Genomic DNA, 25,857 nt, shown 5'->3' with positions numbered 1-25,857 from the left:
AATAGAGGAATATCATGTCCCAGTTTGGGTTCCACATTTTATAAAAGGTGTGAGGATTGGAGAGGATGCAGAAGAGATTTCTGAAAATAAGCCAGGGATGATTGTATAAGTACTTAAGGACCGGATATACAAGTGCTTCAATAGATATGGACTGATTAAGGATAGTAAGTATGGCATTGTGCATGGTAGGTCATGAGTGACTGATCTTGTAGAGTTTTTTGAGGAAGTTACCAGGAAAGTGGATGATGGTAAAGCAATGGATGTTGTCTACTTGGACTTCAGCAAGGCATTTGACAAGGTCCCGCATGGGAAGTTGGTCAAGAAAGTTCAGATGCTCAGCATTCAAGATGGATTGGACATTGGCTTTGTGGGAGAAGCCAGAGAGTGGTAGTGACTAGTGGCTAGTGGTGTGCTGCAGCAATTGGTGCTGGGTCCGTTGTTGTTTGTCATCTATATCAATGATCTGATGATAAATTGGCTAACTGGATCAGCAAATTTGCGGGTGACACCAAGATTGGGGGTGTAGTGGACAGCGAGGAAGGCTATCATGGCTTGCTGAGGGATCTGCATCAGTTGGAAAAATGGGCTGAAAAATAGCAGATGGGATTAAATGAAGACAAGTGTGAGGTTTTGCACTTTGGTAGGACCAACCAGGGTAGTTCTTACACAGTGAACTGAGGAATGTGGTAGAACAAAAGGATCTGGGAATACAGGTCCATAATTCATTGAAAGTAGTTGGGGTCGTAAAGAAAGCTTTTGGCACGTTGGCCTTCGTAAATCAATATACAAGTACAAGAGATGGGATGTTATTTTGAAGTTGTATAGGACATTGTTGAGTACTAATTTGGAGTATTGTGTGCAGTTTTGGTAACCTTCCCACGGAAAAGATGTAAACAAGTTTGAAATAGTACAGAGAAAACTTACAAGGATGTCGCCGGGTCTGGAGGACCTGAGTTATAAGGAAAGGTTGACTAGGTTTGGACTGTATTCCTTAGAACATAGAAGATTGAAAGGAGATTTGACAGAGGTGTACAAAATTATGAGGAGTATAGATAGGGTAAATGCAAGCAGGCTTTTTTCATTGGTTTGGGTGGGACTACAACTAGAGGTCATGGTTTAAGGGTGAAAGGTGGAAAGTTTACGGGGAACATGAGGGGAAACTTCTTCACTCAGAGGGTCATGAGGGTGTGCAGTGAGCTGCCAGCACAAGTGGTGCATACGAGCTTGAATTCAACTGTAAAGAGAAGTTTGGTTAGGTACTTGGATGGTAGGGGTATGGAAGGCTATGGTCCCAGTGCAGGTCGATGGGAGAAGGCAGCTTAAGTGGGTTTGGCACGGACTAGATTGGCCAAAGGGCCTGTTTCTGTGCTGTACGTTACTGCAAAGACTGAATAATTTGAGTTGTTCTCCCTGGATAGCAGAAGGTTGCAAGGAGATCTGATAGAATGGTATACATAGTGTTTAGAGAGAAATTGTCCTCTTGCAGGGGAGAGGGCCATGAAGCAAGGGACCTGTATGAAGGTATTTGGCAAAAGAACCAAAACTGAACTGAGGAGCTTCGTTTTAAACTACAGGTGACCGGGATTCAGATTGCACTGGGTTACAGAGGGAAATCCAGTTAATCTGGCTAAGTACCTGAAGGGATAGAAATTTCAGTTTGAAAGGGACAGAGCAGGCAGATATAGGACAGGTATAGATCTGATGAGCCGAATTGCTTTCTTTTGTACTGTAATCGTTTTGTGACTCCAAGATATGCTGTGCACATTTTTAAACTAAAGAACATTCGAGTTCATAGTTTTGGAAGATTATCAGAAGTTACTAGAAAGATGAATTTAGGTTGTCTACTTTTGTGTTGATAACTCTGTTGACTTTTTCTTCAGAATGTCTGTTAAGTTGATGGTTGGGCCAATGCAGGCAAATCTAGCCACCTTGTCACAAATCCGCCATGTTGGGTGTGTCCATTAACGGAGCTGAGAAGTATTGGGATAAGAAGCAATGACTTTGGACTGGAAAGAAATTTGCCTGTAATTCTAATTCCCAATCAGCAATCCGTAATGATGTGCTGCCAAAGACATAAACCTGAAAGCACATAAAGAATTGATTTTGACTGGCTGAGATGCTCTGCCTCATCTGTCAGCTGGGTTTGCAGGTGAGTATCACTCAGACACAAGGTATCAGAGGCCAACAGTGACTCTTGTGTGCATGCCAATGAGGGAAAGTAACAATTGGACAAATAGAACATTATAACACAGTACAGGCCCTTCGGCCCACAGTGCTGTGCTGACCTTTTAAGCTACTCTAAGATCAATCTAACCTTTCCCTCCTACATAGCCCTCCATTTTTCTATCAATAGAATATAGGATATTACAGCACAATACAGGCCTTTCAGCCCACAACACAGCTGGACCATCATTGCATCAGTAACCAGAAGACTTTAGCCAATCAGACAAACTAAAACTTGGACGGAATATGTGTGCCTGTAATCAAAATGTAAGAGTTGAATTTGCTGTTTGTAACTGAGGAGAGGGTTTAATTGATCAACTGCAGATGGATCACCATTGCATCAGTAACCATGGGTTTTTAGCCAATAAGGCTTAAGCTAAAACTCGGATAGGATATTCAGAATGTAATAGTTGAATTTCTTGTATTTAGCTGGGTACTTAAAAAAACAAAATCATCACCCTACGGGAACCTTTTCTCTAAAATAAAATCTTGAGAGATTTATTTAATTCCAGCCATTTTGTGGTTTGGAGACTTCAAGCAAAATTATTTCAAACCTCCTTAAGTGGACCTTTTCAGTCATGCTGTTACAGAGTTGTATTGACATGTATAGTGCTTTGAACATTTTTTTCTAAGGCTCTGTGTGTCTCCAGTTCATGGTACTATACAAGAGATTGATTGATACAGTTCTCCACTGTAAGCTGGCAAGACAATTTCTGCACCAGAAATGCCTAAATGTGAAATACCCTTAGAGAGTAAGACCATATATTTTGGGTATATACCTCAAGAATGGTTGAGAAGAGATAAATATTTAATGAATATACTGCTGGTGGCTGGTTTAAAAAAAAATCCTTACCAGGAAATGATTATCACAGGAGAGCCCTACTTTAAATGTATGGATGGAATTTACAATGGACATTTACAAAATGGAGAATATAACAGCATAAGTTGGAACAATTTGATTCATACTGGGAAAAATGGTTTAACTACATAACACTTCATCGGCCTGATTTTATTCTCACAAGTCAATGAATATGTTGTTAAAAAAAGATCACTCCCTACTCTGTACATAGTTTCCTTCTTTCGATTGTTCTTTCTTTCCTTTCCTTTCTATAAATGTATACCAAAGATAAATATTATGTGGAGATTTGTGACAAATATGACTATATGATATATATGTGCAGTATCTGAAATACATCTTATGGAAATGTTTGTTTGATGAACTTCAATAAAAAAAATAAATTACAAAGAAAAAAGAAAATGACTATTTTAAAAATATAATATTGAATTAAGCAGTAATATGTGTCCAGCACTTGCAATAAATGCATTGCTTAATTGTTGTGAAGCTGGAAGAGGGGAATGGGCAGACTTTGACTCTTGAGGAATTGACTGTTATTTCGGGGTCACTTGTGCGCAGCAGCAGCTGAGCTCATCTGCTGGGAAATGATGTAAATGGCAGGCTGAGCAGCTTGTGTAATCATGCCTTTCTTTTTATTGAGGCACTGAAAGGATTATGCAAGTTTGAGGTTTGAGCCGTGTCCTAAGCACTATCAAGAGAGCATAAAATGATTGTTTTCTGCAGAACATAATCCTTTTATTGTTGTCAGATCGGCCCAAAGATGGATAAATCGCTTCTCTGCAAACAGTCTGCCTCTTGTGCTGAAAGGGATGCTGGGAATGTTATCCCAGGGCCATGCAAAAAAAATGCATGAAAGGCTTAATTCACCTAGCAGCATTAGGCCTGTTACTTTTCAGGATTTCCTGTCTGCTTATTGTGGGGTGGGGCTTTTGTGTACTTCACCATTTCACTTGTGAATGTTCTAAGTTATTTGTGGGGATACTGCAGTCTGCATCTGAGCTACTGAATAGTGGCTAAATGCACTGATGCAATGCAACACTTGGTCAATTACTGAGAGCTCCACGGGATGGATTTGGATTGTGTTTATGTGAAGGTATGTACAGTGAATGTTTAGTTGATATGCACAGAAAAGCAGACGTTTAAAAGACTCTTAGATGGGTACATAGGTATTGGAAAAATGGAAGATTATGAGCTGTGTAGGAGGGAAGGGTTAGGTTAATTGCGGAGTAAGTTTATACAAGTCAGCACAATTATCATAGACCGAAGGGCCCGTAGTGTGTTGTACTGTGCTATGTTAAAAATAGTCACTGTCACATCAAAGTTGCTGGTGAACGCAGCAGACCAGGCAGCATCTCTAGGAAAAGGTACAGTCGACGTTTCGTGCCGAGACCCTTCGTCAGGACTAACTGAAGGAAGAGCTAGAAATCTCTTACTAGCTCTTCCTTCAATTAGTCCTGACGAAGGGTCTCGGCACGAAACGTCGACTGTACCTCTTCCTAGAGATGCTGCCTGGTCTGCTGCGTTCACCAGCAACTTTGATGTGTGTTGCTTGAATTTCCAGCGTCTGCAGAATTCCTCGTGTTTACACTATCTACAGTTTCTCTCTTCCACTATTTTTTCATGCTTTCTACTTCTTAAACTGAGATTACATATCGACAGGTCGATGGGATGTGTGGAGAAGAAACAAGAGGCTTATTGAAAAGCTAGAAGTGGGTGTTCTACTCTGAAGGAAATTTTATTTTTTGCCTTTGGTCAGAAAAGCAGTAACATTTACATAGTCAGGCCTGACAAATTCCATGAATCGGAGGTTGGTTTGGTATTGGTGTATTACTGTCTCATGCACCGAGATCCAGTGAAAAACTTAGATTTGCATGCTGATCATACAGGTCATTTCAAAACATGGGTACTTTGAGGTGGTACAAGGAGAAGGCAATAACAGAATCCAGAATATAGTGCGCAGTGCGGGCAGACAATGAAATGCAAGAGCTGCGGCAGGATAGATTGTGAAGTCCAGGGTTCATCTTCAATATAGACGTCCGTACAAGTCTGAAAGTGGCACGGAAGTTGTTCTTGAGCCTGGTGGTGTGTATTTTCAGGCTTTTGTGTCTTCTGCCCAGCAAAGGTGTGGAAGAAGAGAAAATGTGGGATGGATCTTTGACTGGGCTTGCTGCCTTTATGAGCCATTGAGAAGTGTCTGAGCACATTGTCCGACTGTAGCCAGTGGCTTGGAAAATGTTTAGGGAAAATTTGATAATCCTATTGAGAGTCAAAAGCTACCAGTTATGTATTTTGGAAGCCCATTCTGCCAGGTAGGGTGCAAATGATTCCATTGGCATTGCTTAATGCACTTCTCTCCCGGTGTCCTGGTAACTTCCTCCCTGAACCGACATCACTGTCTGGGATTAGTGGCTGACCTTCTGGTTCTCAGGGCTTGTTATCTGCAAGTTGTCCATCAGGTTTGCCTGCATTGTGGTACTTTCATTGCAGCAGCAATCGGTTGGACACAATGTACTTCAGACGCACTGAAAAGATCCAATATGAATCCAGCTTTCTTGCAGCAATATCCTTGGCTGGATATTTTATTACTGTGTTTATAAAGTAACGCTGTCTTCTTCCTTCATTTACAAATTAGCTTGTCACTTGACTAAATTACATTTTCAATGTGCGTTGCTTAATTGTCCAAGAACATATGTTTGATTACCAAGCAGTACATATTATCTAGCAGGATTATATGGCTCTGGAAGCTCATAGCTGTAAATTGGAATTGTTTTATTATTGTCATATGTACTGAGACACAGTGAAAAGCTTGCCTTGTGTAGAGTTCATAGAGATGTTTACAGATCATTGTACAGGAGACTGAGGTTGAACATGGTTAACAATAAACAGTAATAATACAGAATAAAGCGTATCATACTAGCGAGAAAGGGCAGTGCAGGTAGACAATAAGGCGCAAGATCATAACAAGGTGGATCGTGAGGTTGAGTCCATCTTTTCATACTAGGGAAGCTGCTTGGAGCCTGGTGTTACGTGCTTTCGGGCTCTTGTATCTTCTCCCTGATGGGGTATCTGGTGTCTTTGATTATGCTGGCTGTCTTACTGAGGCAGCGAGAAGTACAGATAGAATCCATAGAAGGGGAGGTTGGCACGGATTAGATGGCCTGTTTCCGTGCTGTAGTTGTTATATGGTTTTCATGATGAATTGTGCAATGACCACCGCTCTCTGCAGTTTCTTGCGGTCGCTATTTGGAGCAGTTGCCATACCAAAGCCTCACATGGATGGCGGTGTCTTTTGCTGTTGAACCATTTGCAGTTATGTTGTGGAAGATTGAAGAGAAATTCTTTCAAAGGAATTGCAGATTGTTCTGGATGTGTGCTCATTCTTTAATATGTATCTACTTGATAATGAATAAAGCCCAAAATGGCACCAATCATCTAAACCCTCTTCCTAGCTGACTGCCTGTTGCTGCCTTGGTTGTAGCACGTCAGGCCATTTTTTTTTAATATGTTGAAGGTTTCTGTCTCTTTCAACCTAACTAGCCCCACCCTGTGTGTGGAGAGCAACAAAAATCTTTCCTTGGCACCTTTCTATTCTTTCCATCAGCCAAGCAAAATAAGTTTGTCCTTGAGTGGGCCTTTCATAATCTGATTTTCCTCAAATTTTAATCTCCTCTCTCTCATCTTGTTTTGGCAATTTAGCCAATCTAATCCCTCCTCACAACAAGCGTTCCTCAGGTCTGGAGCCTTGACTGGAAGTCCTCTGCAATTGCTGTGGTGTTGTTGCAGTCTTTCTGTAGTGTGGTGACCAGAATTATCCTCCATGGTTTTTACTCATTTTGCCACAGGCTCCCTGTTCTCATTCTGTGCCCTGGTCAGAGTAATGTGCAAATGAAGATTAGTCCACTCCGCTCCTCTGGTCTGCTCTGCCTTTCAGTGGGATCATTGCTGATGTCTGCAATCACAACTCCACCTTCCTGCCTGTGCCCAGGAATTATTCATTCCCTTCCTTATTAAAAATCTTATCATATTGTGCTGTAAAAATATTTAAAGGTTCTGTTTCCACTGCCAAAGATGCATGGCCCTCTGTTTGCCTCATTTTGTGTCTTGAATGAGGAATCTCTTTTTAAAACTGTGACCCCCTAGTTCCAGATTCTCCCACAAGGGGAGATGTCCACACCATTTCAGGATCCTGCAGGTATACCAGTTGTCACCTGGACCTCTTCAACTACCTGGTTCTGCGAGCTTCAGAGTTCAATGGATATTCCAACCAAGACTCAGTCGTTCCCTTATGCTAGTCAGCACCACAACAATTTATTGTGCATCCTCCTTTTCGCCTTCTCCAACTGCATTCACTCGCACCACACATTCTGAATTGTTTTCAATAAGTGGCAAAACATTTCTGCCAAGGGCTAAATTGGACTGATTTCTTCTATTTACCTTTAAATTAGAGATAATGACTCCAGAGTTTGTTAGCGGTGAGAAAGTTACTTTTTCACAGTGAGGTATCTAACAGCATGTGTATTGTGTAGGCCCCAGGTCAATGCAAGGCAGTTTCCGGTTTTGTTTTTTTGCTAGGCTTGTGGATTTGTGTCCCTGAGGGGGAGTGCGGCCATTTTTCCAGGGCAAGCTAATTTGTCCTTGATCATAGGTTAGCCCCTCATGCCAGATTCAGGTTGCTTATAATTGTGACTGCAGTGACACTGAACTTGTTGGTATCGATGTTAAAGCCACTCACGGAATCCCTAAACCATGTTAGATGCTTTATAGAATGAAAACTGTCATTAGCAAATACATCCATTCCTACAACTAAATATACCTGATTTATTTGTCATTCTTTAGATGTTTCTGTAAAGCTTTTAACATTTACTAATCTGGCATCCCAGTATGTAAGTGATCATTGAGGTCCTGAACGATGTGATGTTGATAGAGCTGTGCAACATCTTCAAGTAAATATTATTGAAATCGATGGCTATCTGCTGGTTTAAGCACATTGCAAATCCACAGGGAAGTCTCAATGCACTAATAATTAATTTAATTTATTAAGATACAGTGTGGAGTGGGCCCTTCCAGCTACGTGGCCCAGCAATACAATTTATAATGACCAAGTAACCCACCAACCCCGGTATCCACGTGGTCACAGGGAGGACATACAAGCTCCTTGCGTGCACTGACAGGAATAGAACCTGGGTCGCCTGTACTGTAAGTGGTTGTACTAACCACTACGCTACTGAGCCGCCCATTCTCCTGGCTACGAGTAGTTTGCGGCGCACTAGTTATAAAGAAAGCAGAAAGCTTACCACAGGGCCATAACTCTTGATAGAAGTTTCCCTGAGTAAAACTTGGTGCTTTTTAAATAATAGAAGCCCTTTCACCATTACCCACGGTCTACATCAAGCAACACTGGTTGTGGAGGCAGTTGGTGATCAGACTTCCACAGCCATGGGGTTCGGTAGCTGAAAGTGGGACTGCTTTAAGGGGGTACTTATGATCCAAGCAAATGTTCGTCTATCCACAGAATATGCAGTTGGTTTGAATCATTTTAAAGGGCTTTCTTTAATTTTGGAGAATTTTTGCACTCAGTGGGATGATTTATTGTTCGGTTAAAACATATTATAAAGGTAAACTGCTGCTGCAGAGTACCTGGGGAGAAATATGAAACTTTGGGATCTCTTGGGGAAACTGCTGCAGTTGGTCTTTAACCCAAGGTCAGGGCAGCCAGCCTGTGAGCTGAAAATGAACTAGTGCAATTAGTTCATCCTAGACACCCACACCCTACTAACTTGTATTCTGTGGGAGAGCGAGAGCTTGTATAATCATCTTTCCCAGCTCTTTAGTAAATAACCTACAGGAAAGGCAGGACAAGTGTGAGTGCATGATAATGTTTTACCAATCCATCAAGTTCCTGGTTCTTGAGCGCAAATTAATGCAGAGCATAATAAATCCAGGGACGATAGATCTGTTTGATGCAAATAAGTACTGCTTTCTTGCAGAAACCCTGCCTATGATTTCTGTGGCCTATTGGTTCAGTAAGAGTTCTTTCTGAGATGCTGTCTTGGGCCTCATTTTCTGACTTGAGAATTCCTCCTTATTCCAGCTGCTGACACAAAGGATTCTTGATTCTGAGAGTCCGGTCAGTTTAACTCCATCCCTCAGCTGCTACATAATCCACTTGCATTTAAGAGTGGGATTTATTCTGAATGATATTTGGAGAATTGCTATTGCCGATGCTTCCATTTTAATTTGATGACATTGACTGATTTTTTAAAAAAATGTTTGTGTGGCTTTTACATGGAAACAGCAGAAAGCTGTTCAGCCCATTGAGTCTGTTCCATATCTCGATTTCGCCCACTTGTGTTGCTTTATATTGTTGAACAACTTTAATTTATTGCTAATTTAACTAATTCACTTTTGTTAAACTTTGTATGAACTCCATGCAAGAGTACCTTTAGGAGGGAGTGGGATACGGAAAATCTTCATGAGAAACTAAGTTTATGCTTCCTTGTTCTAGATCAGGAGTTCCCAATTTGTGGTCCATGTTAATGGTAGGGGTCATGGCATAAAAACGGTTGGGAACCTCTGTTCTGAATACTCTCTCATTCTCTGTCACTCGAAAGCACCGCTTCATCTTGTTAGCTCCCATTTGTGTCTGCTCTGTGAGATGCCAGCAGTTATTTGAAGAGTGTTAGTGAATTCTCATGGATACTGGAAATCTCATCACTGGCACAGCGTAGTGGCACAACTCTTTAAGGGCTGCTTCAACATCCCAGGTTCCCCCTAATCTCTGGCACTGTCTGCATGGCATTTAGATGTTCTCCCTAAGGCAGCCTGATGCTTCCACATCTCAGATGCGCCTGTAGGTAACTAGCTTCCATAAATTGTCCCTCTAGTCTAGGTAAGTGCAAATATGTTTGCAGAGTCACAGTGTAAGCAGAATAGGACGGTGGAATTGCACTGCTGTGGACCTGCATTAATATGATAGGCAGAATATCTTCCTCTTGTCACAGTAAGGAAGCCATAAGTATATCATTTTTGCTCATTTTTTTGGGTTCTTGCTTTGTGTAAAGTGGGTATTGTGACACCCACATAATCTTCACTTCTGAAGAGGTGTATCAGGGTGAACACTGGATATGAAAGGCATTATCTGTTTGCAAGTTAGTTGGATTATTTTCATTTTTGATGCAGAACTTGGCATAAGCATCTACTCCCAAATGTTTCCATCATTGTAGGCACACACAAAATGCTGAAGAAACTCAGCAGGTCAGGCATCTTCTGTGGAAAAGGGTAAACAGTTGACGTTTCGGCTGAGGCCCTTCTTCAGAACTCCGAGTTCCCAATCCCTTCACACAAATACTTGACTTCTAGAGGAGATTAAATGGATTTAGCTACTTATGTCAGTAATGGTTGCTTTCTCAAAGCAGTATTTCTGGTGATTAAAGCTAAACCTTTGATATTTTTAAGAGCTCTTTTGTATCCTAAATGCCTAACCTGACTGCTGAAAAAGCACCCTTAGTTTTCAGCATTGTTTTCATACTTTGTTGCATTTGCATATTAGTTTGTTTTAAACATAATGTATTGTTCCGATGTGACCTTGTCCAATCTTTGACCAGTTATTTAAATGTAATATTGTATGTAAGATGTCGCAATTATTTACTTTCAACCACAAAATATGTCTGAGGCTTGGTGCCCTCAATTAATCCTGTCAGTCAGAAGAATGGAGAGGTTGGCAGAATTTATTTTAATTATCTGCAATATTAGCATCTGAGAGAGAAGCTGGAGAAGTTGGAGACTATTTTCAAAAGGCCAGTAAACAAACAAAGTGATTGAATGGACAGAAAATGTGGTAGCACCTGAAATCCGAAACCAAGTCCTCAGTGAAGGTAACACCACCAAGTTACAAGGGAGTGCATTCCCAGAAAACTGTCCTTATTATCACTTTCTGTAATGCATCATTTTAGCTTGCATCAGAAAATGCAAAATTGGGTGAGAAAAATGACATGATGTACAAATTCTATGAGAGGGAGTTTTTATTCTTTATCTCAGAATGTTTTTTTGATAATGAAACATGGATTCAGTGAACAGAAATTTCCATTACAGGAGTCAATGGGGAGACAGAAGTGCTTTATATCAACAACTTGTCATGTTGAATCTGGTGAGGGACGCACTTCCATTTGTCCCTTTGACAGATGTTTGGATATGCACTTGGGTGGGAAAGATCCTGTGAAGGGATCAGGAGAAGGGAAATAAGTGAGCAGTTGGGATAGCCATAGTGGGCCAAATGGCCCCTGGATAGTGTGATTCAGTGAAATATTTTGAAGGGGAAATAAATTTGGTAGGCTGTAAGGAAAGTACTGAAAGAAAATATTTTACACGCCTTCACTTCTTTCACCTGGTAGGGATCAAAGCCACCAGTTATTTTTTTTCCTCTCTAGTATCCTCCCGTTCCACTGTAGCTCTAATAATCATATTACTCTATTTCAGTTAGTTTACCAAACCCATCTTGTTAGCAGCATCAATCGGAATGTGTGGATTATTTTCACAATTTGGGGATTTCGCAAAGTTCATGTGGGACCCTAACAGATCTTGGGTAACAATAAGGAACCTAAAGTGGATAGATTCTTAAACACAAGGAAATCTGCAGATGCTGGAATTTCGAGCAACACACATAAAAGTTGCTGGTGAACGCAGCAGGCCAGGCAGCATCTCTAGGAAGAGGTACAGTCGACGTTTCGGGCAGGACCCTTCGTCAGGACTAACTGAAAGAAGAGCTAGTATTCTGTCGCTTCGCCCAATCTTTTGTTGTATTTTACCTGTTTTTAAAAAAACACATTATGCATTTTCCTGCATTAACATCGAATGGCTATTGATATTAATTCATTGGCTACAAAGGTCTTTGACATATTGCGTTGGCCATTTAATACTCAATCACGGGTACTTCTCTGAATCAGAAAGCTCTGGGTTCAAGCTTCATTCCAGCAACTTGAACACTGATATCGAACTATCACAGTAATACCATACTGAGGGTGTAATCAGAGGATGGTTAAAACAGTGGATGTTAATGATCCCGTACTTTGAAGAGGTGTTGGAGAGTGATCCACTGGTGAGATACTTGTTTCTTAATCATTATCACTTAAAAGGATTATCTAACTATTTTCACACTACTTTTTTTGGGGGATTTATTCTCTGTAGTTTAGCTGTCATCACAACAGTGGCTAAACTGCAGTTTGCAGGTTAAAATACAAAATGGTATTATGAAAGATGCAAGTCTTTTAATAAACGTGCGCTGTATTTCTCTGAATATTTTCCCTTAATTACTTGAACTTGCATCAGACAGGCTTTCAAAGTGCTGGTTGTTAGTGGCTGTTATAGAAAGGAAAGTCGGTTGGTAATTTTCACGCCACTAATGCTAAGACATGGGTTTGTGCCTGTCCTGTTCTCTGTCTGTTGAGTTATGCTGAATGGAGCAAGCTTTCTGCGAGGCCTATATTCTAAAGTACTGAGGAAAATGTCCCAGACTCCTCTGATAGCTGTCTTTGGATCTTGCCTTTTTTAAAAAAAGGATAGATCGGCATAAATAGTTGGAGAGATCAGCACTCCATAGCTTGATACTTCTAAATGAAAAACAATGCATTTAAAATGGAAAAGAGGGGAGGACATTGGCCTGTCTGTTGTTTTTCTTCACTAGACAGTGTGGGTCCTTTTGGGTGAATAATGTCCCTTCAGCTCTGCTCAGGAAGTAGGTCCAAATTAGCTGCCCTGATTTTCAGTATCAGTTCTAATATCACTGGCATGTGGCGTGAAAATTGTTGTTACACAGCAGCAGCACATTGCAAGACATAATAAAAGCTCTAAATTACAGTAAATATATTTTTTAATGTTAAATTAAATAAGTAGGGCAAAAAAGCAAAAGAAGTGAGGTAGTGTTCATGGGTTCAATGTCCATTCAGAAATCTGATGGCAGAGGGGAAGAAGCTGTTCCTGAATCAGTGAGGTGCACCTGCAGGCTCCTGTACCTTCTCCCTGATGGTAGCAATGAGAAGAGGGCATGTCCTGGGTGACGGGGGTCCTTAATGATCGATGCTACCTTTTTTGAGGCATTGTTCCTTGAAGATGTCTTGGGTGCTGGGGAGGCTAGTGCCCACAATTGAGTTGACTGAGTTTATAACTTTCTGCAGCTTATTTTGACCCTGTGCAGTTGTTCCCCAATATTACACGCTGATGCAGCCAGTTAGAACGCTCCCCACGGTACACTGGTAGGAATTTGCGAGTGTCTTTGGTGACAAACCAATCCTACTCAAACTCTTAAGGAAATAAAGTTACTATCATGCTTTCTTTGTAACTGCCTCGGTATGTTGGGCCCTGGACAGATCCTCAGAGAAGATGACACCCAGGAACTTGAAATTGTTTGCTCTTTCCACTTTTGATCCCTCTGAGGACTGATGTGTGTTCCTAGGTCTTGCCCTTTCTGAGCTCCACAACCAGTTCTTTGCTCTTACTGATGCTGAGTGCCAGGTTGTTCCTGTGACACCACTCAACCAGCTGTTGTACGGCTTCTCGTCACCATCTGAAATTCTGCCAGATGTTGTGTCATCAGCAAATTTATAGGTGACATTTGAGCTGTGCTGAGCCACATAGTCATTGGTGTAGAGAGAGTAGAGCAGTGGGCCAAGTGAGGTGCACCAGTGAGGTGGAGGTGTTATTTCTGGTCTGCACAGACTGTTGTCCTCCAGTGAGGAAGCCGAGGATCCAGTTGTGGAGAGAGGTACAAACGTCTAGACTTTGGAGCTTTGTGATCAGTACCGGAGGAATGATTGTGTTGAATGCTGAGCTGTGGTCAATAAACAACAGCCTGAGGTAAATATTAGTATTGTCCAGGTGATTCAAGGCCACGTGGAGAGCCAATGAGATCGCATCCGTTTCAGACCTATAGGCAAATTGCAGTGGGTCCAGGTCGTTGCTGAGGTAGGAGTTGATTCTAGCTATAACCAACCTCTCAGAGTACTTCATCACCATAGATATGAGTGCTACTGGGCAATAGTCGTTAAGGCGGCTCACTCTGCTCTTCTTGGACATTAGTATAATCGTTGTTCTTTTGAAGCAGATTTTGTTCTAGTCGTTTTTAAATTCACAATGGTGATGCTCTATAATTTTATCTGCCTGAAGTAGACTTGCAGGAGTGGATAGAATGCAGTCTGGTGCAGCAATGAGGCATTATCTCCTTCTGTGTTGTCCCTGAATAATTTGTGCTAACCTGCTAAATTGCATTTGGAGCTCTTTTCACACCACACCTGGTTATACTTTAAAATACAATTCCCTTATTACTGTATGGCCACACAATATTGTCTTTTGAATGAAGATCTATAGCTTTTCCTTGATTAATTTTTTTTTGTGTGGCACAGTACCAGATGAGTGCAGCCCAAATGCAAACTTCCTATGAAAATCCATCTATCGCAATATTCCAGTCCAACAATTTGTGTTCTGCCTTGAAACCCCTCTCTATCTTTGCAACAATATTACACATAATTCTTTGCTAATACCGATATAGGTCATTCACTTGGCAAATATTTTTGTAGAGTTGGGGTAAACCAGATCCACTCCCATTATCATAAGCTGCCCTACTTCTGAGAATACCAGTCTGTTCAATGTTCCTGTTTTATTTTGATTAGTTAGTAGCTTCATCTTGTATGGTAACTAATTTCATAATATCAAGTCCTTTCTGTACTTAACTTCCCTCCCTTTTTAGAGAGAGGGTCCCACATAAACAGATTTCAGAATCAGAATCAGTTTTAGCATCACCACCATGTGTTGTGCAATTTGTTAGCTTTGTAGCAGCAGTTCAATGCAATACATGATAATGGTAATAGGCATCCGTTAGTCTCGTGAGACCATGGATTTACACCTTGGAAGGTTTCCAGGGCGCAGGCCTGGGCAAGGTTGTGTGGAAGACTGGCAGTTGCCCATGCTGCAAGTCTCCCCTCTCCACGCCACCGATGTTGTCCAAGGGAAGGGCACTAGGGCCGATACAGCTTGGCACCGGTGTCGTCGCAGAGCAATGTGTGGTTAAGTGCCTTGCTCAAGGACACACACGCTGCCTCAGCCAAGGCTCGAACTAACGACCTTCAGGTCACTAGACCAACGCCTTAACCACCTGGCCACGCGCCAATACATGATAATATATTTTAAAAAAAGAATGACAGTAAGTATGTGTATATAGTTAAGTAGTGCAGAAACAGAAATAAGAAAAATAATGAGGTAGTGTTGGTGGTTTCAATTTCCATTTAGAAATCTGATATGCAACAGAATATTGAAAATCTGTATCTCTGAATTGTGCTCTTTGTTCCCAAGCTGTGCTTTTAAGAATTCGATACATACACTCTAATCTCAAACTGTTAATCATCAGTGCCTGATTATAATTTTTGTAGTTGTGCATTTTATTTCTGGTGGTTCACAAGCCTGTGTTTTTTCCACCTTTCCTGCACATTCTTCAAGAAACATATCTCCCTCCTTTCACTTTCTGATCCTACCCTACCCTGGCATTATGTTTTTTTTAATAACAGATCATTTTATTCATTTGTGTATGTTTTAACTTTATTTTCTGTTTTCCTCAAAAATTGGATTGATGAGCTCATTAATTTTAATTAATTTTTCATTTCCTTATTTCCAATCGTTATTATTTATCTTGTAAATCCTGCAAGCTTTTAAAATTCTGGTCTCCCTCTTTGTTATTGGGATGTTGACTGACTGTCACTTGTCTGCAGTTCCATTTGGCAATTATCCTTCAATTTAGTCCAGTCAGATATTTTCCCCTCTACCTTTGGCATTATACAATTAAGGAAAAGGGATTTTGATCTCTTCAGGAATTTAGTCTAATTATATTGTGCTCTTTGTTTGTGTGTCTGTTTAATTTCTCAGAATCAGGTCAAGTTGTAAGTGCTTCCTTACAATCGTAAACATATTATTAATGTATTTTCATTTTGAGTTGCTTTGTGGGCATGTTTCTCCTTTTGAATGCTCATGCGAACTTGAAGATTTTGAGGTGCCTTTTGAAGATTTTGATTATTTTGTACTTCTTTTCTGTGCCCAAACAATCTACAGTGAAGCCATGAGACTTGCAGATGCTAGAATCTGGAGCAACAAATAATCTGCTGGGAGAACTCAGCAGGTTAAGCAGCAGCTTCAAAGATTCATTTATTATCAAAGTATGTATCCATATGCAACTCTGAGATTCTTCTTCAGATAGCCACGAAAGAAAGAACATTAAAGTCATTCAGGGAGAATCAACCCCAGCCCCTCCTGCACTAAAAAGAATGACATCCCAATCATCAACCCCCAAATGCCCCTCTCCCCACATAAAATAAAACAAGAACATCAACCCCCAAGCCCCTCCTCTCACACAATAAAACTGAAAAGAATGGGCAAAAAACACAGAATATAAAATCTGTAAGTAATATATAATATTATATCTGTAATATAAATTCTTTGTGGGCTGAAGAACCTGTATTATGTTGTAGGTTTTTTTTTCTAAGTCTGAAGAAGTCCACAGTCCATAAACGCAATAATCCAATCCAAAACATAGAACCAGGGTAACATCCTCCTTCATCAACATTAGAGAGACACTGCACGAGCGCAGAGGCCTTACCCGCCTGCCACAGCAAGCTATACAGCGATAAGCTGTTCAGACTCCTCCTGAGCAGTGACCTAAAGGAAGGCAGTTGGTGCGGAACTCTCGCTCACCTTCAACATTCGTCACGATGTCTCAATCTTCCCTGACACTTTAATTGGCAAAATGGAGTCGAACCTTGGCTGGCGTACCATCCTGAAGTTTCTTTGCCTCGAGGCCATGTGAGCACACGCTTGCTTCTCAGAGGCAACGAACCACTGGATCACTCATTTGATGACCAGACTGAAAATCACAGGCACTATAACGGTTCCAGGAATACATTTAAAATGAAAAACAGACATAAAGGAAGTAAAATAGACATTTTCATAGCCTATCTGGAAGAGGTTGACCGAGGGAGCATTGTATGTTGGTGCTATCTTGACCGGAAGTCCATTGAGTGGGAGATGGGGAAGAATTGATGTTATGGATTGAGACACTGCATCAGGTTGATTTTTGATCTACAGTGGATTTGCACATTGGAACAAATAAAAATTGGCATTTTCTCCATTGGGAAAAATATAATTTTGCACTTAATAACCTTTCTCAAAGATGATTCATAAGTATGTAGATCTTTCTTCCAGAGCAAGTGATGGAATATTTGGCTTTGCCCAGTTTGTAAAAGTATCCTTGTAGCACAGTTGGTACAACTAGTTATTCTCATGAGCCACAAACAAATTCTTTTGATTGGTAACACTTGGAGAAGAAGTTGTCTGTTGATGAAATACACTTGGATTGAATTGCTTGTTCTAACATACTTTTCCATTCAACACAATCTGATCCTGAAGTTTTGTGTGTGTACACACTTGACTATACTGTATCACTTGGTATTTTTATACCTCTGATCAGCAAGGTCATGTTTTTTGAGTGACATGATGTGGAACTTTATTACAACAGTGACTAATTTATAAAGGTCATTGTTTATGGCATGACAAAGCAGTGTGAAGTGCATGCTGTAAATCTCAATCGGTAAGTAATGCAGCTGGCATATTGAACAGGAAAATACACTCAGTGGCCACTTTATTGGGTACAGGAATGGAACCCAGTGTGATCTTATGCCGTTGTAGCCCATCCAATTCAAGGTTTGCCATTTTGTGCATCCAGAAATGCTCTTCTGCACATCACAGTTGTAATGTGTGGTTATTTGAGTTACTGTCACCTTCCTGTCAGCTTGAACCAGTCTGGCCATTTCCCTCTGACCTCTCTCATTAGCAAGGTGTTTTTGTCCACAGTGCTGCCTGTCACTGGATATTTTTTGTTTCTCGCACAGCTCTCTGTAAACTCCAGAATAGAGACTTTTGTGCGTGAAAAGCCCAGGAGATCAAAAATTTCTGAGATACTCAAACCACCCTGTCTGGCACCACCAATTATTCACTGTTCAAAGTCACTTAGATCGCATTTCTTCCTCATTTTGATGTTTGATTTGAACAACAATTGAAACTCTTGATCAAAATTCAAAGTAAATTTATTATTTTATTTTAGTGATACAGCACGGAGTAGGTCCTTCTGGCCCTTCAAGCCATGCTAGCCCTGAAACCCACTGACAAACCGGATTAACCCTAGCCTAATTATGGGACAATTTACAATCATCACTTAACCTACCCGGTATGTCTTTGGGTTGTGGGAGGAAACCGGAGCACCCGGAGAAAACCCACACGTTTTATGGGGAGGATGTAGGGAGGCTCCTTGCAGAACAGCGCTGGAATTGAACTCTGGAGTGCCCCAGGCTGTAATAGCGTCACGCTAACCATTACATTACTGTGGCATCCGCGGTACATACTGTATATGTCACCATATACAACTTTGAGGTTAATTTTCTTGTAGGCAATCATAGTAAATACAAGAAACATGATAGAATCAATGAAAGACCTCACCCAACAGGGCAAACAACAACCAATGTGTAAATACCAAAAAAAAAGAGGGGGAAGAAACTATAGAATAAATTTAATTAAATTAGCAATATGTATTGAGAACATGAGATGAAAAGTCCTTAAAAGTGAGTCCGTATGTTGTGGGAACAGTTCAGTAATAGGGAGACTGAAGTTATCCCCTCTGGTTGAGGGATAATAACTGTTCCTGAACCTGCTGGTGTGGGTCCTGAGGCTCCTGTATCTTCTTCCTGATGACAGCAGCGAGAAGAAAGCATGGGCTGGATGGTAGGGGTCCTTGATGATGGATGCTGCTTTCCTGCAACAACATTTTGTGTAGATGTGCTCAGTGGTAAGGAAGGTTGTACCCGTGATGGACTGGGCCATATCCACTACTTTTTGTACGCTTTTATGTATAAGGACATTGATGCTTCCATACCAGGCTGCCACGTTCCCCATCTATAGAAATTTTAGATGACATGTTGAATCTTCACAAACTTCTAAGAAAACAGGTCGTTCCATGTTTTTTTTTGTAATGGCACTTATGTGCTGGGCCCAGGACTGGTCGTCTGAAATAATAATGCCAAGGAAGTTAAAGTTGCTGACCCACTCCACCTCTGAACACCCGATGAGGACTGGCTTATGGATCTCCTGTTTCCTCCTTTTTGTTCACATTGAGTGAGAGGTTGTTGTTGTTGTTGCACCATTCAGCCAGATTTTCAGTCTCTCTCCTATAAGCTGACTTGACACCACCTTTCACTCGGCCAACAATGTGGTGTCATTGGCAAACTTAAATCCGGCACTTGAGTTTGGTCTGGAATTGCCACTTTGCGTGTGAAATGGCTTTCTGGAGAAGATCGTACCTGGACCTCTTGGATTTAACTTGTTTGCCGGACCTGAATGCCACTGATCTGGCTCCCCGGCAGATTGCGGATCCCGTGGTTCATATAGGGCTTCTGGCTGTACCTTCAGAAACGCCTGCATTGAGTAGCTGCCACATAATTTGCTGATTAGATAATTAGATTAACGAGCTGGTGTGCTGAATAAGGTGGCCACTGAGTGTAAATCTCAATCTCTGAACAATGCTACTGGCATATTTAACAGGGATATAGGACACAGAGTTTTCCAACAATGTGGGTTGCCATTGACACAATATTTTCTCTTTTGGCCAAATAAATAAACTTAAATGGTGCTGTGAGTAACCTGCTTGAAAATATCCATGTGTTCTTAACAAATAAGTCATTTATCACAATCCACAACGTCCCTTTCCAGCATCTCTGACTTTTTTCATAATGAAACTGCAGTCAATGTGCCATTTTCGTAACAGAGTATCCGTAGGGATTGTTCTGAAACGATCCAAGCCTGTTACATTTCATTCGTAGTACAGCTAAGTGGGATCTCTTCTTGGAATGGTTTGATAGACTGCGTTCGGCGCTGTGTTAGTCACGCAGTACTTGACAAGCTCACGGATCATGGTGTAATCACTTTTCCATGCTTCCATGTGGGGTGCTGCATGCTGGTCTTATGACAGCTCTGGTGTGCAGTGAAAAGGAATGACTTGTTTGCTGATTCATATGACTGGTTCTCAGCAATCATGAGATTAATACGAGAACACGCATTCTTTCCAATATCATTGGACAGCAATTTTTTTTTCCAGAGGTGTTGCTTCCTTAGAAATTTTGTTTGTTTATGATAGACTGCTTGAAACTGAACACAAATATAATTTCAGACTATTTGTATCATGTAAGAACTTGGAGAAACGCAAAATTAGCTTTTATTCAATTTAACGCATTTAATTGCATAACGGTGCTGACGCGTTTCGATAGTTAACCAAGCTAAAAATGTTTTATTGGTGATTTTCATTTGTATTCAGTGTCTGAGGCTTCTTGCTTAAGTGTCCAACAATAATCAGCCAGCATTGATGGATTCTAGTTGCTCTGATAACCATTTCTGTATGCCCACATGCTCGTTACTGACTGTGCCAAGATTTGCAGGGAAGAAGTCTAAATGGGAATACAGAAAATGGATCTTCAGTGACATTTTGCATTTCATGGTTTTGGATGCTTGAAGCATGTCATAAACCAGCTGCACGTAGTTTGGTGCTCTGTAATTAGCAAGAACAATTTCAACAATATCCTTGAATGCCTTCCATGTGATTTTCTCCAGTCCCACTAGAAGTTCTTCATATTGCCTGTCATTGATGACCTCTTTGATTTGTGGACCAACAAAAATGCCTTCCTTAATCTTAGCATCAGTTATTCTGATTTGAATTATGAACTGAGATAACAAGTGTAGGCAATTTCACAAAATGGTGCATGATAGGGAAACTTTGTGGTGATTTTCATGATCAGCAGCCCAAAATCCACAAGATACACCCACAATATTCAGGAAGCAAAATCCTTGTTCTTCAGTGTGATTGGAAGACCTGCTAGTTAACACTAACTGTTACAGCTAGCCTGTTAGAATAAATCCATCAAACTTCCTTGTGCCATTCCTTCTACAGTTAGAACATATTTGCATTTTTATAAATGCTGGTGCTGAGATATAATACCATGAGACGCAGGAGCAGAATTAGGCCATTCTTCCCACCAAGCCTGTTCTGCCATTCGATCATGGCTGATTCATTTACCTTCTCAGCCCCCATTCTCTTCTCCCTGTAAGTTTTAACACCCTTGCTAAACAACAACCTCAAATTATCTTGCAAATGCGTGGGAATCTCATTTAGAGCCTGCCCCCTGCTTTATGATATTAGACCAGGGACTCCCAACGTGGGGTCCACGGACCCCTTGCTTAATGGTAGGGGTCCATGGCGTAAATAAGGTTGAGAACCCCTATATTAGACCGATGTTGTCACGTGGATTATTCCTCAACTCCCCCCCCGCCCCCGAAAAGTGAGAGATTTTATCAGCCACTGACATTTGTGCATTTTATATTAAATACTGATTTTGAAACTACTATTGTTTGTGAGCAGTAAGGTACTCCATTTCAGTTCTGAGGTCAGACAGTTGTATGCTCGAGTACCCTAGCAAAGATACGAACACAAGGACAAGCTGACGCTTCAGAGCTGTGCTGAGAAAGTTTCTTTTGACAGAGTCAGTAAAGGGATGCACTCTCAGGTGCATAAACCCATGACACTTTTGAAGAGTCACTGAATTACATTTGGTATCGTACCCTGTACTTCTCCCTCAGGCAGATTATCCGTTCGTATTAAAGCACTTTAGTGGGAGTTTGATCTGAGTGAAGTCCCTGCTGTAATTCCTGTAATATATCAATCAATGAATGCGCACTTAATACTACTTCCATGATAAAGTGTTTGGGACATTTTAAGATGGGAGTTCCCAACCTTTTTTATGCCATGGAGCTTTACCATTAACTGAGGGGTCTGTTGACCCCAGTTTGGGACCCACTATTCTAAGAGATGACATATAAATATTTTGTGCCCTTTTCGGTTGCATTTGTCTCCTTCACTTTGAAGTCACAATTTAATCTCACAATAAATATTGTAGCAAGAGATATCTTCCAATGAAGCAATGCTTTCTTTTACCTGGCCTGACAGAGGATAGAATTGTCAGGCATGAGATTTCTGTAACTGTGTTGCTGAGCCTGATATTTGATGGACTTTTTTTTGTTGTTGAAGTTGAACCAAACTACGAATTATTCAAAATCAAAAAACAACCTCCTGCAGATGCTAGAACTCTGTAACAAGAACAAAATGCTGGAAACACGTAGTAGGTCAGGCAGCATCTGTGGAAAAGTGTAAAAACAAGTAAGAGCTATTCTATGCAGCTTAATACATGAATGGAGGCACTAAAGGCTACAGATGCTGGAATCTAGTACAAAAAGCTGCTGGAGAAACTCAATGGGTCAGGCAACATCTGTAGAGGGAAGTGGACAGCTGATGTTTTGGGTCAAGATGTCCATTTGAGTGCCAGTTCTACAGCAGTAAGTACAATTCTAAGGCTGACGCTCCCTCGTTGGACACTGAACTGCAATGTACCAATGGCTGACCAGCAAGCAACCAATCAAATAGTGAACTTAGGTGGAAATTGCATTAGATGCATGCAAGTCCTAATGTGTAAAATTGCACTATGCTACCTTAAAACCCCACAGAAGGCTTAGGATCCTGTTTGGATCATAGAAACTTGAGGGGAACCCTTCAAATCGTGGAGGAATACAGAGAAAAACAGGTTTACTGATTTCTTGTGTTGGTTACAGTTACTGTTCTATAGATTTGCTAAGTTTGCCTGCAGGAAAAATAATGTCAGGGTTGTGTATGGCATATGTACTCTGATAATAAATTTTACTTTGAACTTTGGGTTAGTTGAATTACAGAAAAGATGAGAAGAACCAACATAATATACCCACAATGTCCAAAGAACAACAGCATCAAAGCAGGCCCCTTTCCCATCCTTCCCTCCCACCCATTCACCCATGCACACACACTTTCACTTACATTGTTGGAAAAGGCAAACTTGGGATGAGTGCAGGAGGTTCTTCCGTGAAGTTGTGAATGTCAGTTGGAGTGTACAGATGAGTGAAGCAATGGAAGCTCTCTCTGGGATTGTGTCAGAAGAGATTAAATGCTGCATGCTTCATCTGGATGGATCTAATTTAGATTCGTCTGGGTAGCCTCCAACCTGATGGCGTGAATATCGATTTCTCCTTCTGGTAAAAGAAAAGATTCCCTCCCCCCCTTCTGTGCCCCACTCTGGCCTCTGGCCTCTTGCTCACCTGCCTATCGCCTACTCCCAGTGCCCCTCCTTTCCTTTCTCCTATGGTCCACTCTCCTCTCCTATCAGATTCCTTTCCCTCCCACCTGACTTCACCTATCACCTTCTAGCCATCCTCCTTCCCCTCCCCGCAGGTTTATATTCTGGATCGCCCCCTTCCTTTCCAGCCCTGAAAAAGGGTCTCAGCCCGAAATGGCGACTGTTTATTCATTTCCATAGACTAGGTGAGTTCCTCCAGCATTTTCTGTGTTTCTTCTAATTTGGATCAATAACTTTTCGTATTATTGATCTTCTGATTTGGGATTATGCATTTTAAACACAGGAGCTAAATGAAGCATGAAATAAAGAATTAGATTGCAGTGCCGATTGATTCTTGGGCCTTCCTTATTTGACTTCAGACGGATTCAGATGGCTGCACATGAACTTTGCAGTAGCTTCTGACTAAGTTCAATACTTGTGTGCGTCTCTGTCGATGTGTGGTAGATGAGGAAGAAAGAACGAGCATAAGCAGGTGCATTTAGAGGATCTGTTCCATCAAAATGGACCCCACTGCAAAGAAGGTTTTAAAAAGCAGAGGCAGTAATGTGTCTGTTCCTGGTCAGACATCTATTCATTGTTATAGTTTACTACCCTGTTAGATACAATTTCTCCCTTGGTGTGCAGAAGTTCAGGTCATTAAATGCATCTTAATGTTGCATCTTAACTATGCTGGACTGCGGAGTGCTACAATGCTTGACAAGATGGGAAAACGTTGAGAAAAATTTCACGAGTGTCTGGCCTTGCTTCCCTCCATTTTTATTCTCAGACCGTGTGTTCTGCTCATTTTGCCCTCTTGCTTCTTGCGCTGTGCAGCAAACCTGCTCGAAGCGACCTGACGCCACATGACCCAGTGGTCTTATTGAGGGTAAGTGACTTGCGTCCAGTTATATTGCTTTCAACATTGGAGTCAAGTGGCTTGCTCGGAGTATTTTAGAATACCACAATTGTAGTTGTCTATCAAAGTCAGTGATCCTTAACCAATCTTCCCTTTAAGGTGCGAGTGTGTATGCGCACGCGCATCTTTTGCTACTAGTGCACAAAGAAATTTAAACAGCACACAAAAGGTTGTCACCCTCTACCTCGTTGGCATGTTAAGTATATTTCACGGACGTACGCGATCGCAGTTCCTTTTCCGGTTTCTGATGTGACGGTGTTGACAATGTGGAGTTTGTGATGATTTGTCTGCAGATTTTAGAAATAGCTTATTTATACTGTTTTATTTATTGAAGAAATTATTGGTTCACTCTGTCGAATTCCAAACAAGCAAAGGGCATGAAGTGCAAAAGAACTGCTAGTTCATTTAAAGTGGAATGGCTTATTAACCTTAGAATAGCTTCAGGTTTACCCACACTTAAAAATTCAGTGCGCACATGTTGATGTCACTGGGCAAAAAATTGCACAGCACAAGATTTTTGTACAGTCTGGTCATTACAAATTAGAGGGAACATTGTTCTCAACCCAGAGCCCCTCCCTTTGTAGAGTCAAGCTCAAAAGCAGGCCCTTTGATCCATTATATTCATACTAGCTGTATCATCCCTATCTAACTAATCTCATTTATAAGCATTTCCATGACTTGCCCATTCAAGTGCTCGTACAGTTAGTTCTTTATTCTGAGAATACATGTTTCTCTGATTCAGGCATTGAATTCCTGATTCTAAACAGCCTCTGGTTGGAGCACAAACAACAGGAATTCTGCAGATGCTGGAAATTCAAGCAACACACATAAAAGTTGCTGGTGAACGCAGCAGGCCAGGCAGCATCTCTAGGAAGAGGTACAGTCGACGTTTCAGGCCGAGACCCTTCGTCAGGACTAACTGAAGGAAGAGTGAGTAAGGGATTTGAAAGTTGGAGGTGGAGGGGGAGATCCAAAATGATAGGAGAAGACAGGAGGGGGAGGAATGGAGCCAAGAGCTGGACAGGTGATTGGCAAAAGGGATACGAGAGGATCATGGGACAGGAGGTCCGGGAAGAAAGACAAGGAGGTGGGGGGGAGACCCAGAGGATGGGCAAGGGGTATATTCAGAGGGACAGAGGGAGAAAAAGGAGAGTGAGAGAAAGAATGTGTGCATAAAAATAAGTAACAGATGGGGTACGAGGGGGAGGTGGGGCATTAGCAGAAGTTAGAGAAGTCGAATTTCATGCCATCAGGTTGGAAGTTACCTTAGAGAAGTCGATGTTCATGCCATCAGGTTGGAGCAAATCCTTCTCCTTTAAACTCCTTGTTGCTTATCTTAGCTTAGTTTCAGATAGCCTCCTAGTTTTATACCAAAGATTGCACCTGGGATGTGGTATTTGTACTCCTAAGCACCCATCACCATTGGAATGTCATTGCCCAGGCTTATAAGCCTCTGCCATGAGGTGGAGCAGGCGGCGTTCTTCCTCGTAACGAGCATGAACTTGACCTACCAACTTCAGCAAAGCTGACCGCTTAATTTCTGCTCCAACTATTGGCCTCATGATATGTGAAAAGACTTGGCTTTGAAAGTATTG

At 41.3% G+C, this 25,857-nt stretch overlaps 1 protein-coding gene across 5 annotated transcripts in view; it reads left to right on the top strand.

The window, feature by feature from the left end:
* myo5aa (myosin VAa) overlaps positions 1–25,857 on the top strand; it is a 223,387-nt gene that overhangs the window by 13,615 nt on the left and 183,915 nt on the right. Inside the window, exon 1 of one of the 5 annotated variants that reach the window (XM_072278214.1) lies at positions 4,044–4,172. The exons of the other annotated variants lie outside the window; for them this stretch is intronic. Coding sequence (XP_072134315.1) covers positions 4,146–4,172 — 27 coding nt within the window. The 5' untranslated portion in view covers positions 4,044–4,145. Of the gene's footprint in view, positions 1–4,043; positions 4,173–25,857 lie in introns of those variants that run through there. 5 annotated transcript variants of the gene reach the window in all.

This window comes from Mobula birostris, chromosome 14 (genome assembly GCF_030028105.1).
Source record: "Mobula birostris isolate sMobBir1 chromosome 14, sMobBir1.hap1, whole genome shotgun sequence".
Taxonomy (NCBI): Eukaryota; Metazoa; Chordata; class Chondrichthyes; order Myliobatiformes; family Myliobatidae; genus Mobula; species Mobula birostris.
This window is presented reverse-complemented; position numbering and strand designations above follow the sequence as displayed.